At 42.7% G+C, this 23981-nt stretch overlaps 2 protein-coding genes across 2 annotated transcripts in view; both read right to left on the bottom strand.

Moving 5' to 3' along the window:
• LOC115154605 (protocadherin alpha-C2-like) overlaps window positions 1–20055 on the bottom strand; it is a 41491-nt gene extending 21436 nt beyond the window's left edge. The window contains exon 1 of the mRNA XM_029701013.1: window positions 17564–20055. Within this exon, the coding sequence (XP_029556873.1) occupies window positions 17564–19915 (2352 nt within the window). The 5' untranslated portion in view covers window positions 19916–20055. The remainder of the gene's footprint in view (window positions 1–17563) is intronic.
• Window positions 13820–14837, bottom strand: LOC115154606 (protocadherin gamma-A8-like). Its single transcript, XM_029701014.1, has one exon. The coding sequence runs from the start codon at window positions 14692–14694 to the stop codon at window positions 13879–13881; it is 816 nt and encodes a 271-aa protein (XP_029556874.1). The 5' UTR covers window positions 14695–14837; the 3' UTR covers window positions 13820–13878.
• Window positions 20056–23981: the final 3926 nt, after the last annotated feature.

The following is a 23981-nucleotide window of genomic DNA, read 5'->3' as shown; positions in this document are numbered from 1 at the left end:
ACAAACCTGCTCCTTAAGGACAAATATAATACATAGACCTTATCAACAACTTACACAATACAAATATCATTTTTCTACAGAGCCACATTGTGACTCAAAGAAGCTTCTCTCTGTGGTTAAAATCAGGAGATGGCCAGACTTCAAGAGGGATGGTGTTGTAAAGGTCATGTATTTGCCGAGAGACACTTTGGGCGCTGACATCAGCAAAATAAATTCAGGTGATGCAATGCATCCCAACTTAGTGCTCGCGTTAATGACTTTGAGCGGTGAGCAGTGAAGTCAATTTGTATCAATAGCTTTCGCTGTATCTAACAGGCCGTTGAACGTCTTGCTTGTGTTGCCCACTTTATGAGCTTATAAGGTAAACAAAAGGAACTGTTTACTTGACTTTTGATGATGCAATGTGTGTGTGCACGCGTGCTCGATAGAAAGAGAGAGACAGGTTTGAAAGCCCATTATCTGCAACACAGGCCCATGGACCTGTCAATCTAAACCCAGGTGGGTCTATGCATTAGTAAAAACAGATCATTCGCAGAGAATCAGAGGATCTTGGGACATTGGTGAATTATTCCAGCAGTAGGCAGGGGCTTGCAGACCACTGATTCACTGAGCAGCCATATCCGTAGTCCTCTCTCATGCCAGGAAAACCCCACATCCTAATGACTCTGTCTGACCAAGACACCCTGCCCACATCAAAAGAAGAGGAAACGAGACATCTGAGCTGGACTCTCAAAGGAATACTGAGTGGAAAGGTTACATAGACAAATCTAACATAGCCAATCAATTCTAGAGATTCTGTTGCCGCATACCAGCAATGTACCCTTACAAATCATGCCATGTTTTCTTGTTGAATACTGAAAAGGGGAAAATGACATCTGGAATGAAAATAGTTTCCCAACCTTACACTCACAAAGAAGGGTTTTCCTGCTGTGGACTCGGATTGAAATATCTCAGCCTCTCTGTAAATATACAATAAACCCTTCCTAGTGACTCAGGAATGGCAGGTCCTGAATACATCTTTGTTCTGATATCCTGGGGCCTCATTTATCAACGTTGCCATTTTCAACAACATTTCTGAAAAGACTGCGCACGCACAAAAATATTTATAAACTTGGCGCACTTCGTACATACGCACAGAACCGTTATAAATCAGACCTGTTGTAAAATTGTGAACGTGTGAACGAACATGATAACTCCCGCTTAATAACGCCCATTATGGTGACAATAACGTCCTGATTGGCTGTATACTTTGTAAGTATTGAAACTAGGCCAAGACAGTAGGCTATCTAAACGAAATCGCAATCGTGAACTTGATCAAATGTCTTTGGAGGTGTTGGCAGAATGTTTTCTTGTGACTTGCTGTATCTGACCGTTTCTGAAAGACAAAAACAATTGCAAATTGTTGTGGACCTGGAAACAGGTCGTTGAATTCAAATGTTTTGCATTTACCTTTTCCCGAACCTGCATATGCTGTGGTGCCTATCATGAAACTATAAGCTTCGGATCAGATCGCATAGAGCAACATACTTTAAATAGCGTATATATTTACTGCAGTCTGTGAAGTGGGTCCAATTAATGCAGTAGTTACATAGCAAGAATAAAGTAATTTGATATGTTGATATACACTACATCTGGATAGATAGTACTTTAAACATTATACATCGTGTTTTCAATAAAAGAAAAACGATTATGGAACATGAGCTTTTAAAACCACCCCTCAGCTATTCTCAGTCCATCACCCTATTTCCATAGATCACCCTCGTATGATTTCCATCTACCATATCTTTTTTCAACGTTTAAGGATAAGCACATTCTCACGTCAAGTTCAGTTTTTATAAATGCCAATGTTTGCGTGAAAACTGGCACATCCATATTTAGGGGCATATTTTGTGCGTACACAACGTTTATAAATGAGAAACTTCTCATCATCTTCTCATGCTTCTCATCAACAGGAGCAGGAAGCTATCTGATGCAGACAGAGTGATAAGGTGAGAGGCAAAGAGAGGGACATAGACAGATGGGTAGAAAGACAGAACATAATAGTACACAGATAGACAGTGTGTGAGAGAGATATTGAAATTGTGAGTTAAAGAGATGCTGTAGGTACTGCTATAAACATACACATCTTGCCTTCAGCAACTTCCAAAGCTCAACATACAAAAAGTTTATCTGGTGAGTGAGAGAGAGAGAGAGAGAGAGAGAGAGAGAGAGAGAGAGAGAGATAGAGGAAAAAGAGAGAGTGAGAGAGAGAGAGAGAGAGAGAGAGAGAGGAAAAAGAGAGAGGGAGGGAGAGAGAGAGAGAGAGAGAGAGAGAGAGAGAGAGAGGAAAAAGAGAGAGGGAGGGAGAGAGAGAGAGAGAGAGAGAGAGAGAGAGAGAGAGAGAGAGAGAGTTGGGCTGGTATGGGAGACCCAGTTCCAGTCCTTATCTTTATCATGTGTTTTATTTTGATAACTTGTGAAATGTTTTAGGGTTAATGTGTTATTTCTGTTTACTATCTATTGCTTTACACCATTAAATGGTTCCTCTCTTGTCAATAAAGCTTATTTGAATTCGGACCAGAGAGCGACATAAAGATTAATACAGGGGAGGACACAGAACAGTGAGCAGGAGGAGAGGAGTCTGTCTAAGTGGGAAAAAGTCTGATGGCACCACTCCACTCCCCTTCATGTTGACACAGCATAATGATGACCTCTGAACCCGATACAGTGGTGTATTCTCTTTGGCATCTGACCTCACACCCAACGCGGACGGGACACCGTTTCTCAGACATGTCCTCCATCTCTCTCTGAGGATCCTTGTTTGAGCTCCTCTCCTGACCTCCTCGCTTATGTAAGTGTGCCGGATTTCAGCTGAGGTGCACTCAATTGAGAGAGCAGACAGACAGCCCCCACCACAGCACAGCAGAACAGCGCCCACAGCAAGGGCAACTGTGGACACACAACCAGCCTCAGGCTCCACTGCAACAGGGACACTCAAGACAAACCCTCTCTTTCTAACTGCACTCAAAACGACATCTCCCTCTCTCTACTCCTCCCTTTATCAGACACCATCCCCCCACTCGTTCCAATTATTTATCCATCTATCTCGCTTTCCCTCCTCTCTTGTTCTCAAGCTGCGACCGGAGACTGCTGCTGCCTCCAGCTGAAGCTTTTGAGCACAGAAACAGCATGACTAGATGTGACAGTGGGTGCCCTCTAGTGTCCATGACTCACTGCAGTATTGTATGAGTTCCCAACATTGTGCACATTTCATAGTGCCTGCTGATTTTTGCCTTGTCCATTCCAACACCTCAATATGTTAGAGGAGCAAGTCAGGTCTATTCATTTCTAAGTCTGTGTCATGATTTACTGTATCTACATTAAGCAGGTGACAATTGACATGAAGCTTAGCCATCAACTACACACTTACCCATGCTCCTATGGCTTGAGAGATTGGTTTGTCTAAGTACAATAACCTGAACAGTACAAAACTAGCTGGTGGTGCACTTTATACAAGGAGATCAATCCTGGCACTTACAGAGTATGAGACAGCAGGTGAATGTTGAATTTCAGAAACTTGCATCATATCATCGCCAAGGTCAGTTAGATGTGTATGACATAGTAATGGAAACCAGGAAGGCTTGAGTCAGAGAATGACTGCTAATTTGTGTCTGTGTCTCTGTGCCAATGCACAAACATTTCTACTGTACATCCTACTACACCCTGTTTCAGTCCTGGAGCCCTGAGATATGAATGATAACCCCAACTCTCCTCCCATTGAACTCTGATCCAGTACCAGAGCTGTTGGAGCGGGCTGATGACCTCACTGCCCTCCTCTGTGCATTCTGGTGTAATCAGACGGCTCTGGGCGATGACTGATGACCTCACAGCTCCTCCTCATAACCTGCAGCCAGAGTATCCTCTCTCTGCTCTGACTCACTGATCCAAATGGGTCAAGCATCTCCAGCCACTCTTACACGCTCACACTGAAACTGTGACTAATCATATCACACTGAGCAATGGGAAGCCATAACAATTCCTAGAGAAACACTATTTTTCCACACAAGACGAGGCGCCTTAGCCGATCATTTTAATGTTTCCTTTTCTTAATTTTACCTTTATTTAACTAGGCAAGTCAGTTAAGAACAAATTCTTATTTACAATGACGTCCTACACCGGCCAAACCTGGACGATGCTGGGCCAATTGTGCTCCGCCCTACGGGACTCCCAATCATGGCCGGTTGTGATACAGCCTGGAATGGAACCAGGGTGTCTGTAGTGACGCCTGAAGCACTAAAATGCAGTGCCTCAGACCGCTGCACCACCCGGGAGCCGTATGATGTGAATGAGGGAGAAATCCCTGACTTATACACTACCATTCAAAGTTTGGGGTCACTTAAAACTTTCCTTGTTTTTGAAAGAAAAGCACATTTTTTGTCCATATAAAATAACATAAAATTCATCAGAAATATATTGTAGACATTGTTAATGTTGTAAATGACTATTGTAGTTGGAAACGACTGATTTTGTTATGGAATATCTACAGTGCATAGGTGTACAGAGGCCCATTATCAGCAACCATTACTCCTGTGTTCCAATGTCACGTTGTGTTAGCTAATCCAAGTGTATCATTTTAAAAGGCTAATTGATCGAAAGAAAACCCTTTTGCAATTATGTTAGCACAGCTTAAAAACGGTTGTGCTGATTAAAGAAGCAATAAAACTGGCCTTCTTTAGACTAGCTGAGTATCTGGAGCATCAGCATTTTGTGGGTTCGATTACAGACTCAGAATGGCCAGAAACAGACCTTTCTTCTGAAACTCATCAGTCTATTCTTGTTCTGAGAAATGAAGGCTATTCCATGTAACAAATTGCCAAGAAACTGAAGATCTCATACAACGCTGTATACTACTCCCTTCACAGAACAGCGCAAACTGGCTCTAACCAGAAAAGAAAGAGGAGTGGGAGGCCCCGGTGCACAACTGAGCAAGAGGACAAGTACAAAATGTGCTTTCCTTTCAAAAACAAGGACATTTCTAAGTGACCCCAAACTTTTGAACGGTCGTGTATGTCTGTGGGTGAGAATCCTCTGTTATGTCATTTTGTCAACAGTTACTGTTATATCCTGATTGAGAGACCGTGAGTGCACTGTAACCTCAATATTGTGAGTCGACATTACAAAGTACAAAATAAATGTTCCTCTGTGAGGTCATTGACACACTAACTGATTTCCCTTTGTGATGTTATCTTTAAGGTAAAGAGAACATCACATCACATACAAAAAAATGACCTCTACAAATCATGTCAAGCACTGATGGTTTCTAATGGATACATCTCTTGGCTGAGTAAGACAGGTCAAACAGGAGCCTCCTACAGACTCTGCCAGAGAAAACTCCCATCATCTCACCTTCCACTACCACCAGTACACAAACAGAGGGCGCCAGTGAACAGCTTGTGCTAGCAGGCTCACACACGTCTCAGCTTGGCTTGGTCTGCCACCTGCAGCCCTCAGCAGAAACATACGAGCCAAGCCATTCAAGAGACGGACTGACAGAAGCATTAGATTATTATAGCTTGGGCAGCTATAGACATGCATGAGAAATAACATACTGTACATCTTAGAGAAGACAAGGACATGATTAGAAACACATCACATTTATTTTATTTTACTTAACCTTTATTTAACAAGGCAAGTCAGTTAAGAACAAATTCTTACTTACAATGATGGCCTACCAGAAGGCATAAGGCTTCCTGCGGGGACGGGGGTCTGGGATTGAAAAAAATGTATATATATATACATACATACATACATACATACATACATACATACATACATACATACATACATACATACATATATATATATATATATATATATATATATATATATATTTTGTCCTATATATATATATATATATATATAGGACAAAACACACATCACGACAAGAGCGACAACACAACACTACATAAAGAGAGACCTAAGACAACAAAGCCAGGCAGCAACACATGACAACACAGCATGGTAGCAACCCAACATGGTAGCAGCACAAAACATGGTACAAACATTATTGGGCACAGACAACAGCACAAAGAGCAAGAAGGTAGAGACAACAATACATCATGCAAAGCAGCCACAACTGTCAGTAAGAGTGTCCATGATTGAGTCTTTGAATGAAGAGATTGAGATAAAACTGTCCAGTTTGAGTGATTGTTGCAGCTTGTTCCAGTCGCTAGCTGCAGCGAACTGAAAAGACGAGCGACCCAAGGATGTGTGTGCTTTGGGGACCTTTAACATAATGTGACTGGCAGAACAGGTGTTGTATGTGAAGGATGACGGCTGCAGTAGATATTTCAGATAGGGGGGAGTGAGGCCTAAGAGGGCTTTATAAATAAGCATCAACCAGTGGGTCTTGCGACGGGTATACAGAGATTACCAGTTTACAGAGGAGTATAGAGTGCAGTGATGTGTCCTATAAGGAGCATTGGTGGCAAATCTGACGGCCAAATGATAAAGAACATCTAGCCGCTCGAGAGCACCCTTACCTGTCGATCTATAAATTATGTCTCCGTAATCTAGCATGGGTATGATGGTCAACTGAATCAGGGTTAGTTTGGCAGCTGGAGTAAAAATAGGAGCGATTAAGATAGAGGAAACCAAGTCTAGATTTAACTTTAGCATGCAGCTTTGATATGTGCTGAGAGAAGGACAGTGCACCATCTAGCCATACTCCAAAGTACTTGTAAGAGGTGACTATCTCAAGCTCTAAACCCCCAGAGGTAGTAATCACACCTGTTGGGAGAGGGCCATTCTTCTTACCAATCAACATTACCTTTGTTTTGGAGGTGTTCCGAACGAGGCTAAGGGTAGAGAAAGCTTGTTGGACACTAAGAAAGCTTTTTTGTACAGCATTTAACACAAAATCCGGGGAGGGGCCAGCTATGTATAACACTGTATCATCTGCATATAAATGGATGAGGGAGCCACATACTTGAAGAGATATCCAGGTATGTAACTGTATGTGTTATCATCCATCCATCCTCCATCCATCCATCCATCTCTCTCTCTCTCTAGCTCTCGCCCTCTCTCACTTTCTCTTTCCCTCACTTCCTCACTCCCTCTCATATGTGTTGCAGCACAGGAGGTTAATGGCACTTTAATTGGGGAGGATGGCTGGAGGTAATGGCTGGAGGTAATGGCTGGAGCAGAATAAGTGGAATGGTAGTAAATACATCAAAACCAGGTGTTTGATGCCATTCCATTTGCTCTGTTCCAGCCATTATTATGAGCCGTCCTCCCCTCAGCAGCCTCCACTGGTGTGCAGGTTGTCTGATCTGATCTGTAGTGATGTAATGCTCTTGGTTTTGGTCCGTGACCTTTGACCTTTGGGTGTGATACGAGTAATAGATGTGGGTGGACTAATGATGGTTGTATAGTGACAGATAGATGGCTACGGATTACCATTTTAGATGTACCTTAAAATGAACATTTAGATTGGCCAAACAACATGTTCTCCTATTGCACAGCATGAGATTAGATGGATGACATGTGTTATAATGAAGTAGACTGTGATTGTGAATTTGAGAGCTTCACTGTTCATGACTGCGCGGTTATTTAAAGCCAGAGTGTGTGTTACACTGCTGAGGCCAGGTAAGAGGCATGCTGCTGCCTCCAAACTGGCCCTGCTGAATAATGAAGAGACGAAGGAACGATAGAAGAGGTGACATTTGAGAATCATCTGTCCAAACAAGACACAGGGAATGTAGCACGGAGAGGGGAGAGAAGACAAAGAGAGAGAGAGAGGAAAGAGGGTAATAGGAAGAAAATGAAGTAGGGAAAGACACAATACAACAGGGTGTGGGATGAGAAAAGAGAGAGAGAGACCTGCATTTGACGGTGTGTATTAGCTGAGGACACACCTTTTCCCCAGCCATAGCCTTGCTCTGGCTTCAGTGGTGCAGTGGAGAAATATGGAGCAGAATATTACTGGCAGGCATCCTGCACAGCCTGCAAGCAAATGTGTGTGTGTGACTCTGCATATTACATCACACACCCTCGTTATTGCAGTTCTCAGCATAAATTAAATGCAGATGTTCCCAAATATATATGTCTATTAATATGAATGTACAATTCTTCCTGAATTCCCTTAGGCGTTTGGAGCAGGCTTGCTTAAGGTACAAACAAAAGAAAAAGATATGAAAGGACATCCCGTCGCTCCTATTCCCTATTCCGTCCCCTCTCCTCTGTCTGTGCTGCACTGCAGGGAATTGTTCATCTCTCTTCCTGAGACATCCCTACAGCATTACTAACTATAGACAGGCAAAGTTAAGAAACTCAGTATTACTGGGACGCTATCTGAACAATAGTGTTTGAATATGGCTTATAACGCAGTATTAGTAATTGGGCCCTGTGGAGTCCCAGAGAACCAGTGTTCTGACTCCCAGAGAGGTGTTATCTATCAACAGCTCAGAGAGTGGACTGGGGAAATGGAATCACACGATAATGTTGAACCATACACTCTCAATTTCACCTAAGACAGGATAAAAAGTACGACATTAAACATGAAACAACATACACAGCAACTTTATGAGATATGTCATCTCAGTGTGACACACACTTCATCTGTAAGGCAAACAAGTGAAAAACAGTCCTTAATCAGAATCCTTATCCCAGCCATCCAACATAGAGGTGGGCTCTATGTAATCTCCTGCTCTCAGGGAGTAGGTGATTAACCAGGAGCATAACGAGACTCAATCCCCTCAACTGGTTCAGTCTGCCTCTAGAGGCACTTTCCATGGGAGCCTGCTGTAATATGATGATACAAGACACTGTGAAATCTGTGAAAACGGCAGAGAGAAAAGAAAGAAAGCAAATGTGAGAGAGTGAGAGAGCATTTGAAAGAGAGAGAAAGAGAAAGAGAAAGAGAGAGAGAGAGAGAGAGAGAGAGAGAGAGAGAGAGAGAGAGAGAGAGAGAGAGAGAGAGAGAGAGAGAAAGAGAAAGAGAGAGAGAGAGAGAGAGAGAGAGAGAGAGAGAGAGAGAGCGAGAGAGAGAGAGAGAGAGAGAGAGAGAGAAAGAGAAAGAGAAAGAGAAAGAGAAAGAGAGAGAGAGAGAGAGAGAGAGAGAGAGAGAGAGAGAGAGAGAGAGAGAGGAGCAGGGCTCAAGCCCAGACGTGTCTCTCTGAAGTTGCGGTATCGCTCTCAGTGCAGCAGTGAGCGTGAATCCTCCTGCCTTCCACACATAATGCAGGTGGGATTGCTCCAGGGCTTCGGCCTGCAGACCCAGGAGCCTCTAATCCATGTATCTGCCTCTGCCAGATGGGCAAGGCGGAACCACAGGCTTGACCCACTTACAGCTGGACTCATCATGTCCTCTGTCAAGGACTCATGCACAACTGACCCGTGGGATGGCATTACAGAAATATGCTATCATTTCCTATCCTCAGTGACAACCACAACACACAGAGTTGAGCTCCGAGGTACAGTGGCATAGAATATACGCAATGCGGTCGCTAGACAAACACTGCAGAATGTACGGGCCGAACGCGTGAGATATGCTGAAGTGATGCATTGATGTCAATGGGAGGTGTACATGTCAGTTTGAGCTACACAAGCATCAGATGTTATGCAATGAGAGCCAAGATTATCTCTGCCCGGAGAGGCTGTGGAGAAATGGCTACACAAGCTGTGACGGACACAGACCAAACACAGAGAGTGCAAAGAAAGGTTAACAGGATAACATGGAGGTTAATTTGTGAGTTAAACAGGCAGGCGGGACCGTCTGTGACCGTCTCTACGCACAGGCCAATCCACAGGGGCCAATCCACAGGGGCCATGCACAGGGGCCATGCACAGAGACAGATAATGGGCACGTGAGAGCATAGCAATGATTCTATGATGATTAACCTACATGATTAACTAACCCACTGACATTGAGATTATACTGTACTTTAGATGAACAGGTTAATAACAATAAAAACCCTACATTCATAGTCATCCTAATTACAGTAGTTAAATGTGAGATTCCAATTGAAGCTGTTAAACAGATACGTGTAGAGAGAATCACTAGCATTATGACCCTCAGCGAACCACAGTCTTTCACCACTCTAGTTCATAATCCCCCAGCTAAATGACACCCATCAGAGCTCATTGGAGATCAATGGGAATGTGACGTTTTGATGTTATTCCCTTTCATCTGGAACTGAACTGATTCAAGTTGTGTTAACATATAATCTCCAATATCATCTTAAAGCCTATATAAATGTTGTAAGTATGGAAAGGCTGAGCATTTGAGGATCTGTGTTTGAGGAACATCCGTAAACCAGAAGGGTGAAGAACGCGGATGTGAAGCTCGGTGGTGTTGAAATAGGACAATACACTACTTCAGTGTATACTGTATGTCGCTGTCCACCCCGGTGGTGCTGAATTAGGCCTAAACTATAGAGTTGAAAGTGTGCCTTCGCGCTTCAGAAAACAAAGGAAAGGAAGGGTCCACAGCAACAACAACAGAAAAAATAATGAGAATGGCTTATCAAGAAAAACTTCCAAAAGGTCTAATTTGAGGTTAACAAACGAGTTTGAGCACTCAACAAAAAAAGGCAGAGATTAATTGATTTTTGTTCACTTTAATCAATTGTACAGGACGCGAACAGATGACTGATGTTTCGACCTATACTATACCTCAGAGCCACGTTCAGTATCTAAACGTTGTTTAATGTTGTAGATAGAAATACCATGAATAGAGCCAACATGATTCCTCGTTCTTTACATCAGAGAGGCATGTTTGTTGAACATTACATATTTCTATTTGAATGTTGCAAAATGTTGGGTCATACTGAACGCAAGGCAGTAGTGATGCTGCTTTCCACACTAGTGGTGCTGAAATCCCCCCTTCTGATAACCAGGCGGCGAATCGCATCTCTGCATGTCTGGCAGACATATCAGTGTGGATGACGGATCACCACCTCAAGCTGAACCTCGGCAAGACGGAGCTGCTCTTCCTCCCGGGGAAGGACTGCCCGTTCCATGATCTCGCCATCACGGTTGACAACTCCCTTGTGTCCTCCTCCCAGAGTGCTAAGAACCTTGGCGTGATCCTGGACAACACCCTGTCGTTCTCCACTAACATCAAGGCGGTGACCCGATCCTGTAGGTTCATGCTCTACAACATTCGCAGAGTACAACCCTGCCTCACACAGGAAGCGACGCAGGTCCTAAGCCAGGCACTTGTCATCTCCAGTCTGGATTACTGCAACTCGCTGTTGGCTGGGCTCCCTGCCTGTGCCATTAAACCCCTACAACTCATCCAGAACGCCGCAGCCCATCTGGTGTTCAACCTTCCCAAGTTCTCTCACGTCACCCCGCTCCTCCGCTCTCTCCATTGGCTTCCAGTTGAAGCTCGCATGCGCTACAAGACCATGGTGCTTGCCTACGGAGCTGTGAGGGGAACGGCACCTCCATACATTCAGGCTCTGATCAGGCCCTACACCCAAACAAGGGCACTGCGTTCATCCACCTCTGGCCTGCTGGTCCCCCTACCTCTGAGGAAGCACGGTTCCCGCTCAGCCCAGTCCAAACTGTTCGCTGCTCTGGCACCCCAATGGTGGAACAAGCTCCCTCACGACGCCAGGACAGCGGAGTCAATCACCACCTTCCGGAGACACCTGAAACCCCACCTCTTTAAGGAATACCTGGGATAGGATAAAGTAATCCTTCTAACCCCCCCCCCCCCCCCCTTAAAAGATTTAGATGCACTATTGTAAAGTGGTTGTTCCACTGGATATCATAAGGTGAATGCACCAATTTGTAAGTCGCTCTGGATAAGAGCGTCTGCTAAATGACTTAAATGTAAATGTAAATGTAAATGAAATAGGCCTATATTAAACAACAGTACAGATGCTGCTTTCCACACATGTGGTGCTGAAATAGACATGCAGCACTGATGCTGCTTTCCACACCAGTGGTGCTGAAATAGGCCTATATTATACCACAGCACAGATGCTGCTTTCCACACATGTGGTGCTGAAATAGGCATGCAGTACTGATGCTGTTTTCCACTGTCGTGGTGCTGAAGCACTGATTCTGCTGTCCAGCTCGGTGGCTCTGGAATAGGCCTATACTCTACTTCCATAGGCTACTAACGCTACGTTTGATGAAGCAGCATCCGCTGTTGTGAAATTTGACTTCAATTCACAATTGAAGAAAATGTCAATGTCAATTGATTCCAACAATAACATTTTGATAAAACCCAAATCCATGAACAGTGAATTAATAAAACAGAGTAACAGACCCAGTACAAATTGTGAATAATAAAAAAGGCTCACCTTTATCTAAACTCAATAACAAAAAAAAGCATTGTGAAAAGTTATCCTTACCATCTCACTGTTTGGCAGACTTCGCGTCCTCTGAAAAGTGTCCCCTCCATTACTACTAATCAGCTCAGCATCAGCAGGTGGAAACGGCGTTGGTGTGTCAGAGCTGAAACACACGTCATACTGCTGTGTAGATTTGGAGTAAGACCAGCTCCCGTCAGGGTGTGTGGTGATCATTGGGGCGCTGTACCTGCTGAAACTGCCGTCTGACCTGTGGCATTTTACAGCTATTAAACTGATGATAATCAGTATAAATATCACTGATACTGACACAATGGCGATGAGCAGATACAGATTTAAATCTGAGAAACTCTCCTCCTTTACAGGCAGCTGTCTGAAAGTTGTCTGCATGTCACCTGTACTTTCAACGACCACAACATCAATAGACACAGTGGCAGACAAGGAAGGTTCTCCATTATCAGACACCAGAATGACCAACAGGTGAGTTTTTAAGTCATTGTCACTCATTCGTCTCTTGGTCCGTATTTCTCCATTGCTGGAACCAATTCTGAAGAGATTGGTCCCCTTTGGTTCAGAGATGTGATAAGAAAGCAGCGCATTATAACCAGAGTCGGCGTCTACAGCCCTGATCTTGGCCACAAAGTAGCCTGCTTCAGCAGAATAGGGAATGTTCTCAGAATGAACCGCGCCGTGGTCAGAATATGGCGGGAGAATCACAGGACTGTTGTCATTCTCATCCTGGATAAAAACGTTGACAGTGACGTTGCTGCTTAGCGGAGGAACACCAGAGTCTGTGGCCTGAACGTGGAACTGGAATGTTTTAAACTCCTCGTAGTTAAATGACTGCAAGCTGTAAAGTTCACCAGTCAGAGGATTTAAGTTTACAAAAGAGAAAAAATGCGGGTCATTGCGTCCCGATAGTGCGTAAGTAAGTTTAGAGTTTTCATCGATATCAGGGTCATTCGCTGTCGCGCTGCCAACACGAACCCCCACTGGACTATTCTCCTTGATATACACGTTCATTATGGGCTGTGGAAAGCTTGGCGCGTTGTCATTCACGTCAGAAATGTGTACAGTAATAACACTAGTGCTGGAGAGAGGTGACGTCCCCTCATCGGTGGCTTTAATAGTTACATTATAAAGAGGAGCGCTCTCTCTGTCCAGAGGCCCGTCTACAACTAAAGAGTAATAGTTTTTATAAGACGACTGTAATTTAAAAGGAACATCTCCGGTTACTTCGGACTTGATGAGTCCATTTTTCCCACCGTCTTTGTCCCGCACATTTATTGAAGCAACAACCGTTCCTTTCTTAGTATTCTCCTTCAATGCGATGGGGGGCGACGTCACTATTATCTCTGGGGAATTGTCATTCACATCAACAATTTCAATGATGACTTTGCAATAGGCACTCCTTCGTGGATTACCTTTGTCTTTTGCTTGTATACGGATTTCAAACGCAGGGTTTTCCTCGTGATCCAAACGCCCTTTAACTGTTAATTCACCAGTACGCTGGTTGAGTTGAAAGACACGTTGTGTGCCCGTTTCTCCTTTCCCAGTGAACGAGTATTCAATTTCACCGTTCACTCCCTCGTCTGTCTGTTGCGTTTAAAGTTAGAATTAAAGTTCCAAATGCAACATTTTCCGATACTTGCACTTTATAGAGAGGTTTGGAGAACACCGGAGTATTATCGTTGGCATCTATTAGGTGAATTACTATCTGTTGAGTTCCGGATCGTGGAGGTTTTCCTCCGTCAACAGCAGTCAGTACAAGCTTTATCACATCCTGTTTCTCTCGGTCTAAAGCTTTCTGTAGTATTAACTCAGAAGACACACTCTGCTCGCTGCCGCTTTGTACATCTAGAGAGAAGTGTTCGTTTAGACTCAGTTTGTAGGTTTTCACAGAGTTACTTCCAACATCCGAATCGCTGGCGAACGGTAAAGGAAATCTGTCCCCTGGAAAGGCGGATTCAGTCATATTGACATCATGAATGCGCTCCGCAAACGATGGCGGGTTGTCATTTATGTCCACAATGTTTACTTCAATACGATGGATATGCATAGGATTATTCAATATCGCTTCAACATCAATGGAGCATTTTACTGAGTTTGAGCAGAGGGCTTCTCGGTCTATTCTCTCATAGACAAAAAGATTACCTGTCTTCACGTCGACATCAAAATACCTCCTTTCGGGTCCTGTTACAATGTGAATCTCTCTCGAAACCAGTTCTCTCAAATTTAGATTTAGGTCTTTAGCGATATTTCCAACAAATGTGCCTTTATCTACCTCCTCTGAGACGGAATACACGAACTGTCCAGAACACAATCCCCATGAACAAAGCAGCAGAAGATATTCTATCCAAACACGTCTTCTGTGGTCACACAGGCCCATCGCTGTTCAAGTAGTGCTTATTGCAACAATACTCAAATGGAAAAAATGAAAATAGCCAAATGCTGGCTCTGCTAGTCCGTGCTTGTACAACAAAAGTGATTCGGACAAACTATGATTTCCCTCTCCTGTCAAAACAAACCACTGCTTTCAACTCGATTCCTTTTTTAGTATTCACTAGAGGAGGAGTCCAGCTTTATTCCTCCTATTAATAATTGTCACGGTCAACAGCGACATCCTGTGTTTTTCTGTATGTATAGGCGACAGCATAAATACTATTGACAAAACGAGTCTGCTATGTGTCAATTACACCACCGTGACTCTTAACAAACCAATTTGGTCAAATATACCTTTTAAAGAGTACTATTTCAAATAAAAAGATACAACTGTAACAAGAACGCATCTTCGAACTATAGAAAAGCTGGGTTGGTCATGCGTAATTACGGATGAGTATCCAAAACGATTAAGAGTTCGGCGACATTGCAAACAGGACCAAGTACATAATGTAGAGTGAGAGACTTGCTAGCACATGACCATGTGGTACGAAGGGCTTACGAAACTACCCCTGTCAGTAATGAGACTGCTGATAATAATCTACATAAATGATGCAAACGCATTTGCATGTCTATCCTGGTTGTTACTTCTACAATACACAACACCAAAAACGATACTATTTTGACAGGTTCAAAAAGAACGCGGAACAACCGTAATGCAGAAAACATGTTAGTATGAATGAGTCTGACAAAAACCAAAGGAATTAGTCGTATGTCGCAGTCCATAGAGCTGAACTGAAACTCTAAACACCTCAGCATTTAAAGCTGGATTTGACCTAACCTAAACATACCCAAGTTGTACTCTCTCGACAAGTTAGAAGGGATTCAAATTATGAAAAATGTGTAGAATATACATGCAAGATGATAACAATGTCAGTAAAAAAAAGAAATCTAAAATCAACTAGCAAAAAATATTTATTTTGAAAAGTTGTCCTTACCTTCTCACTGTTTGGCAGAGTTTGTCCTTTGAAAAGTATCTCTTCCATTAATACTGGCCACATCTGCCCACATCCGCATCCTCAGTCACTGGGAGAACAAATCGCTCTCCCGCAGCAGCGTTTTCGTAAACATTTAATGCCAGTGAATTTACCAGGAAAGAAGGTTCATTATCATTTATATCCAGTATCTCTATTTCAACGCGAAAAATGTTCAGATGATTGTGCGTAATGGCCTGCACTTCAGATTGTTCTCACACAGCTCCTCGCGGTCGATTCTCTCATTCACAAACAGGACGCCAGTGTTTAGGTTCACAACATAATACAATCTCAAACATATGGGACTCAAGTTCCTGAAAATGGAGGTTGAGGTCCTTGGCTATATTCCCAATAACGGTTCTCTTGTTCACCTCATCTGAGACAGAATAGACAAAGAAGCAGCAGAATCCGAATCCAACAATATCCACAATGCACGGAAAGGCCCATCGCTATGCACAGACCTTCTGTGAGTTGTTTACAGTAGATTCATAATATTGCTAACATCGCGTTGTAAAAGACAAATCTCTAGTATACCACGGTTGTTTCTACACACATGCCTATCTAAAGTGGATCCCCTGACTCTACCTTCAGCAGTGGAAGTTAGGGGAGGAATGAGCCCCACATAGCGGTCAGGTGAATATACGGTCTACAGCGACACCAAGTGCTCTTACTGTGCTCTTAAAAAAGAACACAGCCTTATCTGAGTTATTCACTATGTTAGAATCTAACATGAGGGGTGTCTACACAACAAACAAATAAACAAATAAGCACATTGATCCAACGAACAACACTTTCTTCCAAAATGTAGCTTCTCGCTTAGCCCAACGTGCCAAACAGCGGATGACCAGTTTGGCTAAACATGCTATGGTCTACACAGACCAGTTGTTTTTTATTTAACCAGGAAGGACTCATTGAGATTTGAAATCTCCTTTTCAAGAGCGTCCTGGCCAAGATAGGAAGCACCAAGTCATTACACAATTATAGACATACAACGTGAAAAACGACAGGTAATCTAGTAACAAAAAACATATAATTCACAGGAGAATAAGAAAATCAGAAAACAGTCAATTAAAAACATTGACAGGTTAAGGAATCAGCATCAAAATCCTTCATCAATAATTTAAAAACACCAATCAGGACAAGTTCTTCCAGTTAAGGCGTTCCAAGGCGGTGGCGCAGAGTACATAAGGTATAGGTCCTGCGAACGAAGAGAGTTTATGAATAATAAATGAATTTAAATGAATTTAAATGAATAAATGATTTTTATTATGAATAATAAAAATCGCCAAATAAAATGGTGGTAAACCCAAAACGGCTTTGTAAATAAAAGTATACTGGTGACTGAGCCTACGAGTGCCTAGAGAAGGCCAGCCAACCCTGGTAAATAAATTGCAGTGGTGCGTAAGGGTTTTGCAGTTTAAAATATATCTGAATGCTCCATTGTTGCTTCTACAATAAACAACTGAACTACTATATTTCGACAGGTTGGTATATTTATATAATAGAGGAGACTATTAATAACAATGCATCAATTTAACGAGAAAACATGCAAGCAGGAATGAGGCTGACACTAACCAAAGCAGCCATATGTCGCTGTCTATGGTGCTGAACAGAGACGCTTAACAGCGTACCGTATAGATTTTGAGCTTCTTTTTAGCTAAACAATACCGCACCAATACAACTGTCTTAGTAAGTAATAATGGATTTAAATTCGTGCGATAAATTTTTTTTTAAAACATATTTAAGAAAATATTTACAAACTGCAAGCAAGATAATAGTAATATTTCAGTGGGAAATAAACGACAACGCAATGGGGAAAAAAGCCAAATGAATAGTTGCCCTTACCTTCTGTGAGTTAGGGAGAGTTCGCGTCCTCTGAAAAGTGTCCCCTCCATTAATACTGATCAGCTCAGCATCAGCAGGTGGAAACGGCGTTGGTGTGTCAGAGCTGAAACACACGTCATACTGCTGTGTAGATTTGGAGTAAGACCAGCTCCCGTCAGGGTGGGTGGTGATCATTGGGGCGCTGTACCTGCTGAAACTGCCGTCTGACCTGTGGCATTTTACAGCTATTAAACTGATGATAATCAGTATAAATATCACTGATACTGACACAATGGCGATGAGCAGATACAGATTTAAATCTGAGAAACTCTCCTCCTTTACAGGCAGCTGTCTGAAAGTTGTCTGCATGTCACCTGTACTTTCAACGACCACAACATCAATAGACACAGTGGCAGACAAGGAAGGTTCTCCATTATCAGACACCTGAATGACCAACAGGTAAGTTTTTAAGTCATTGTCACTCATTCGTCTCTTGGTTCGTATTTCTCCATTGCTGGAACCAATTCTGAAGAGATTGGTCCCCTTTGGTTCAGAGATGTGATAAGAAAGCAGCGCATTATAACCAGAGTCGGCGTCTACAGCCCTGATCTTGGCCACAAAGTAGCCTGCTTCAGCAGAATAGGGAATGTTCTCAGAATGAACGGCGCCGTGGTCAGAATATGGCGGGAGAATCACAGGACTGTTGTCATTCTCATCCTGGATAAAAACGTTGACAGTGACGTTGCTGCTTAGCGGAGGAACACCAGAGTCTGTGGCCTGAACGTGGAACTGGAATGTTTTAAACTCCTCGTAGTTAAATGACTGCAAGCTGTAAAGTTCACCAGTTAATGAGTTTATGTTTATCATTGTAGACAAGGTTATGCCATCATTGCTTTCTAAAAACGAATAAGACATGTGAGTGTTTTCATTCATGTCTGGATCATGCGCAGTCAAGCTGGCAATAAGCCCTCCAACGGGACTATTTTCCTTTAGATAAACATTAAATAGAGGTTCTGAAAAGCGAGGCGCGTTGTCATTCACATCAGCGACGGAAACAGAAATGACACTGTTACTGGAGAGAGGTGGGATGCCTTCATCTGTAGCTATAACGGTCACATTGTACTGGGAAGTGCTCTCTCTATCTAGAGATCCATCTACCACTAACGAATAATAGTTATTATACGAGGACAGCAATCTGAATGGAACAGAGTCTACTATTTGACAGTGTACTTTTCCATTTACACCCCCGTCTTTATCAGATACTGTTATTAGACCAACTGCTGTACCTGATTTTGCATCCTCTCTGACTGCATTCATCATTGAAGTTACTGAGATTTCTGGAGCATTGTCATTGACATCAATCACTTCAACCAAGACTTTACAATGCGTTGTGCGAGGACTAGCACTCCTGTCTTTGGCCTGTACGTGCAGCTCAAACGCAGCATTCTCCTCGCGGTCAATGGTTCCTTTAACTGTGATTTCACCAGTCACTTTGTTCATTTGAAATGCGTCCAATGTTTTTTCCTTCCCGTGGCTTATCAAAGAATAAACGATTTCCCCATTTACACCCGAGTCCACATCGGTTGCGTTCAGTTTTATTAAATGTGTTCCAATTGGTATGTTCTCTGATATACGTACTTTGTACAATTGTTTGTTGAAGACTGGACTGTTATCGTTCACATCTATCACATTCACTATTATCTGTAATGTCCCGGATCTGGCAGGTGTTCCTCCATCAGCAGCAGTCAGTAACAGCTGGATCCCAGCCTGTTTCTCTCGGTCTAAAGCTTTCTGTAACACTAACTCAGCAGACACGCTCCGCTCGCCACCGCTCTGTACATCCAAAGAGAAGTGTTCATTCGGGCTCAACTTGTATGTTTTCACTGTATTACTCCCTATATCAGCATCGTCAGCACTAGGCAAGGGATATCTTTCGCCTTGAAATGTGGATTCGGTTATATTCAAAGTATAAACCTTTATTGGGAATGAAGGTGCGTTATCATTTATATCTAGCACATTGATTTCTAAACGATACATTTTGAGAGGGTTCTGTGCAATGATCTCCAGGTTTAGAGAACATTTCTCACTGGTCATACAGAGTTCCTCTCGGTCGATTTTTTCCTTCACAAACAGAGCCCCGGTTTTTAAATCCACATCCAAATACTTCTTGTTCGAGCCGGAAACAATCTGAAACATATGAGACTCCAGTTCCTGAACATTGAGATTGAGATCCTTGGATATATTCCCAACAACGGTTCCCTTGTTCAGCTCCTCTGAGACAGAGTAGATCATCTGTCCCGAAATGAAATCCCATACGCAAAGAAGCAGCACAACCGGAATCCAGCGGTATCCACACTGCACGGAATGGCCCATCGTCGTAGCCACTGTTCACCCGACGCGTTCTATGAGCAGACATATATTTCAGAAAACAACCACTTCTTATGCCCTCGCGGAAGGGCTGTCGTTTCAAATGGAATCTGACTGGGTGTTATTCTGACAAAAGCCTACACAACACTGATAGCGACAGAAGAAGTGTCCTTAAACGAAATCAAGGTTTCATATCCACCGTCTACAGCGACACCCTGCGTTTTGCTTACTAAACGGCCATGACGCTGCTCAATGAGAAGAAAAAAACGCATTATCTACGCGTCATATGTTAGCCCGAAATAAAACAGTTTAATAGCAAATAAGTAAAACATATGTTTTGAAATAATATATAATCGTTTTCATCTAGTACATCGACAATTGTTTATGTGGTATCTGATCTCGGAGGCTTTCCTCCATCAATAGCATCAGTACACGCTTTATCCTGGCTTGTTTCTCTCAGTCTAACGTTTTCTGTAGTTGCTCCCTACATCTTGTAGACAGAGGAAATATAGCTCCTGGTGCAGGTAGCGCAGCAATCCGAATAGTCTTCTATTTCACACGAAAATGTGGTGCGTTGTCGTTTATGTCCAGTATAATTACTTCAACATTGTACATTCGTAAAGAATGAATAACAATAACCTCCAAGCTTTCAGTGCAAATAAGGTTGTTAATAAGACAAAGCTTGAAGAAACCCCCAGTGTTTAAATGTACTTCAAAATGTTTCTTAAATGTTCCCGTTTCTATCTGGATCCTGCTTGCCTCCAGTTCAGTCACTTTCAGATTTACACCCTTAGCCAAATTCCCAACAAATGTCCCCGGTTTTAACTCATCGGAAACGGAATAAGTAATTTGTTCAGACTCAGCACCCCGAATACAAAGCAACAGCCAAAATAGATTCACAATCCAAACCCATTCACGGCTCTCGAATGCAGTCCCTGTTAAGGAATCCTTTCACAGAGGGAATCCGAACAGTGTGACGGGAAGAAAGAGAACCAAATGAAAACAATGGATGATGTTGCTATCCTAACGAGTAACCTCAACGTCCGCCACCTCATTACCATTTCACTGACAGTCGGCGTAAAATAGGCTTTTTGCTAGTCCCTAGGTGGATTTGAGTAAATTAGTGTTTTGCTGGTAGACACTGACACGGTGTGGAGAGTAACTTGAATAGTAAAAAAGCCCACAAGAGACCGGTAAACTGACTCCAGAGAAAGGAGCTGGCATTGGCTACAGGAGGAGGCTACAGGAGGGCAGAACGGAAAGCTGTGAAATGTTTTGTGCAGTGCTGTTAGATTCTGATATGCAATCCAACTAGATAAATGTCTGGTGGTTTTTATTAGTAAATAGTCAGTCGAAGAGAAAGGGGAAACAATATATGACTAATAAAAATGACGAACGCTCCCCAAAAACGTTTACAAACAAAGAAACCAAGTGGAGTCTGATTTCAGCACCACGGAGAGCTCCCGTCCAACCGCCACTCTGTTTAGCGGACATCTACTCCCGTTCAGTTCGCACAGCTCGCCTGATACACAGTCAGGGTGGTTGTTAAGCCAGAACACAGGAGCGGCACTCAGAAGTCAGACAAGAAACTCGTCCTGCCACAGAACAAGAACACAGTTTTATACTGAGAATAATTCCCGACTAAATAGAAACAACATCGTAAATAGAAAATCAGGCATTGATAGCCATCATTCATCCTGTGTTGTGTAATAGCTTACACGTACAATGTTAATACTGTAGTCACACACACATGCAGACACAGTCAAGAGCACGCACGCACACACACACACGCATGATTTTTCCCCTTTTACTCGTACTAACCTTCATTGAATTACTCAGTATAATCATTCATCAATCATAGGATAGCTATCTCTTTCAAATCTAGAATTCTCACATAGGAACGTAGGATAGCTATCTCTTTCAAATCTAGAATTCTCACATAGGAACGTAGGATAGCTATCTCTTTCAAATCTAGAATTCTCACATAGGAACGTAGGATAGCTATCTCTTTCAAATCTAGAATTCTCACATAGGAACGTAGGATAGCTATCTCTTTCAAATCTAGAATTCTCACATAGGAACGAACATATGGAACATGATCAGTCGAAGTATAAGCAAGATGGCCTACTCCTAACTATTGTGTGTTTCCACTTAATTCCTTCGTTTTGCTAGTCAGAATATCTACCAGGCTAGTTTGAGGAGAATGGGGCCCCTCTCCAGTCTGAGGAGCATACCTGCACTATGACCCACTGTGCACATGCCGGTTGAATCAATGTTGTTTCCACGTCATTTCAATGAAATTAGGTTGAACCAACGTGGAATAGACATTGAATTGGTGGGTAGTGTTTCTTGATGAATTCTTGCTCACTCTTTGTAGGCCAGGAGAGAGAGAGATTCCAGATCTCAGGGAATTAGACCAAAGTTCTCAATTGGTACAAAATATAAAGAGTACTGTACACACAACAATTACTTAGGTTTAAAAATAAGCTCAACTGGACACCTTAATGAGGCAGTGAATGAACTGAGAGAAAGCACGCAGGGCATTCTACGCCATTAAAAACTAATTCAAATTGAAATATCTATTAAAATTTGTCTAAAACTAATTAAATGTGTCATTGAACCAACTGCATTTTATGGCAGCGAGGTGTGGGGTCCACTTGCAAAACAAGATTTCATCAAATGGGACAAACACCCCATTGAAAACCTGCATTCAGAGTTCTGTAAGATTCTCCTACATGTCCAGAGGAAAACTACAAACAATCCATGCAGGGCAGAATTAGGCCAATATCCACTAATAATAAAAACTAAAAAAAGAGCAATTAAGTTTTGGAAACATCTAGAATACAGTGACCACCTCTCATATCATTACCAAGCCCTGCGTTGCCAAGAGCTGAGCAAAGACTAGAGTCCCCTCATCCAGCTGGTCCTGGGGCTGAGTTCACAAACCTGTTCTACTAACACACTGAAGCCTGAGGACCAGAACATCTAATCAATCAGAATAAACCAAATTACAACATAGTCAAAACAAAACTACATTGCTTATTGGGAAACACATGCACAAACATAAAGCAAAATGCAGTTCTATCTGGCTCTAAATCAACAGTACACCCTTATTCAAGGTTTCAAAGACCTCTCTGATGAGAGTAGGCTACCCGTCCTGTTGGGGAAGGACGCAGAGAGCTGTGGGTTGGCAGCGCACTACATTGCTGCCTGCCATAAGTTTTGGGACAGTGTCTGACAGACCAATCAACCTGCACATATCCTCTACTGTATACTTATTGTTATTGTTCAATGTATGTTTATTTTACCCTTGGTTATTGTTGTTACTGTTGTTCCGTTGAAAATGTTTGATTCTTATTGTTTTCATATTGTAAATATCCAAAGTAAGCTTTGGTAATATGTACATTGTTACATCATGCCAACAAAGCAAATTGAATTGAATTGAATTGAATTGAGAGAGAGATTGTGTGAGAGGGAGAGAGAGAGAGAGAGGGCGAGAGAGAGAGAGAGAGAGGGAGAGAGTTTAGCCACAGACCCAAGAGAGAGAGAGAGAGAAAGAAAGAAAGAAAGAAAGAAAGAAAGAAAGAAAGAAAGAGAGAGAGAGAGAGAGAACGAGGGAGGGAGAGGGAGAGCTTAGCCATAGACCCAAGAGAGAGAGAGAGAGAGAAAGAAAGAAAGAAAGAGAGTGAGTGAGCAAGAGAGAGAGAGAGAGAGAGGGTGAGAGAGGGAGGGAGAGAGAGAGCTTAGCCATAGACCCGAGAGAGAGAGAAAGAAAGAAAGAAAGAAAGAAAGAGAGAGTGAGTGAGCGAGAGAGAGAGGGAGGGAGAGAGAGAGAGAGGGAGAGAGAGAGAGAGAGAGGGAGAGAGAGAGAGAGAGAACGAGGGAGGGAGGGAGGGAGACAGAGAGCTTAGCCATAGACCCAAGAGAGAGGCCACATAAATACAGAATAGATAAAAAGATTCAATTCAGATAACTCTGAACTTGAAAAGAATGCTGAACGATTGAAGGATGACACTAGAGACTCACAAAACTACATCAGAGCACTAAGGTGCAACTGAGCTGAGATACACAA

The sequence above is a fragment of the Salmo trutta genome, chromosome 19 (genome assembly GCF_901001165.1).
Source record: "Salmo trutta chromosome 19, fSalTru1.1, whole genome shotgun sequence".
Classification (NCBI taxonomy): Eukaryota; Metazoa; Chordata; class Actinopteri; order Salmoniformes; family Salmonidae; genus Salmo; species Salmo trutta.
Note: the sequence above shows the minus strand (reverse complement) of the source record. Positions and strands in the feature narration are given on the sequence as shown.

Bases quoted from the DNA above. Each gene is read 5' to 3' on its own strand.
- LOC115154606 (XM_029701014.1), bottom strand. From the start codon at position 14,694: ATGGGCCTGTGTGACCACAGAAGACGTGTTTGGATAGAATATCTTCTG.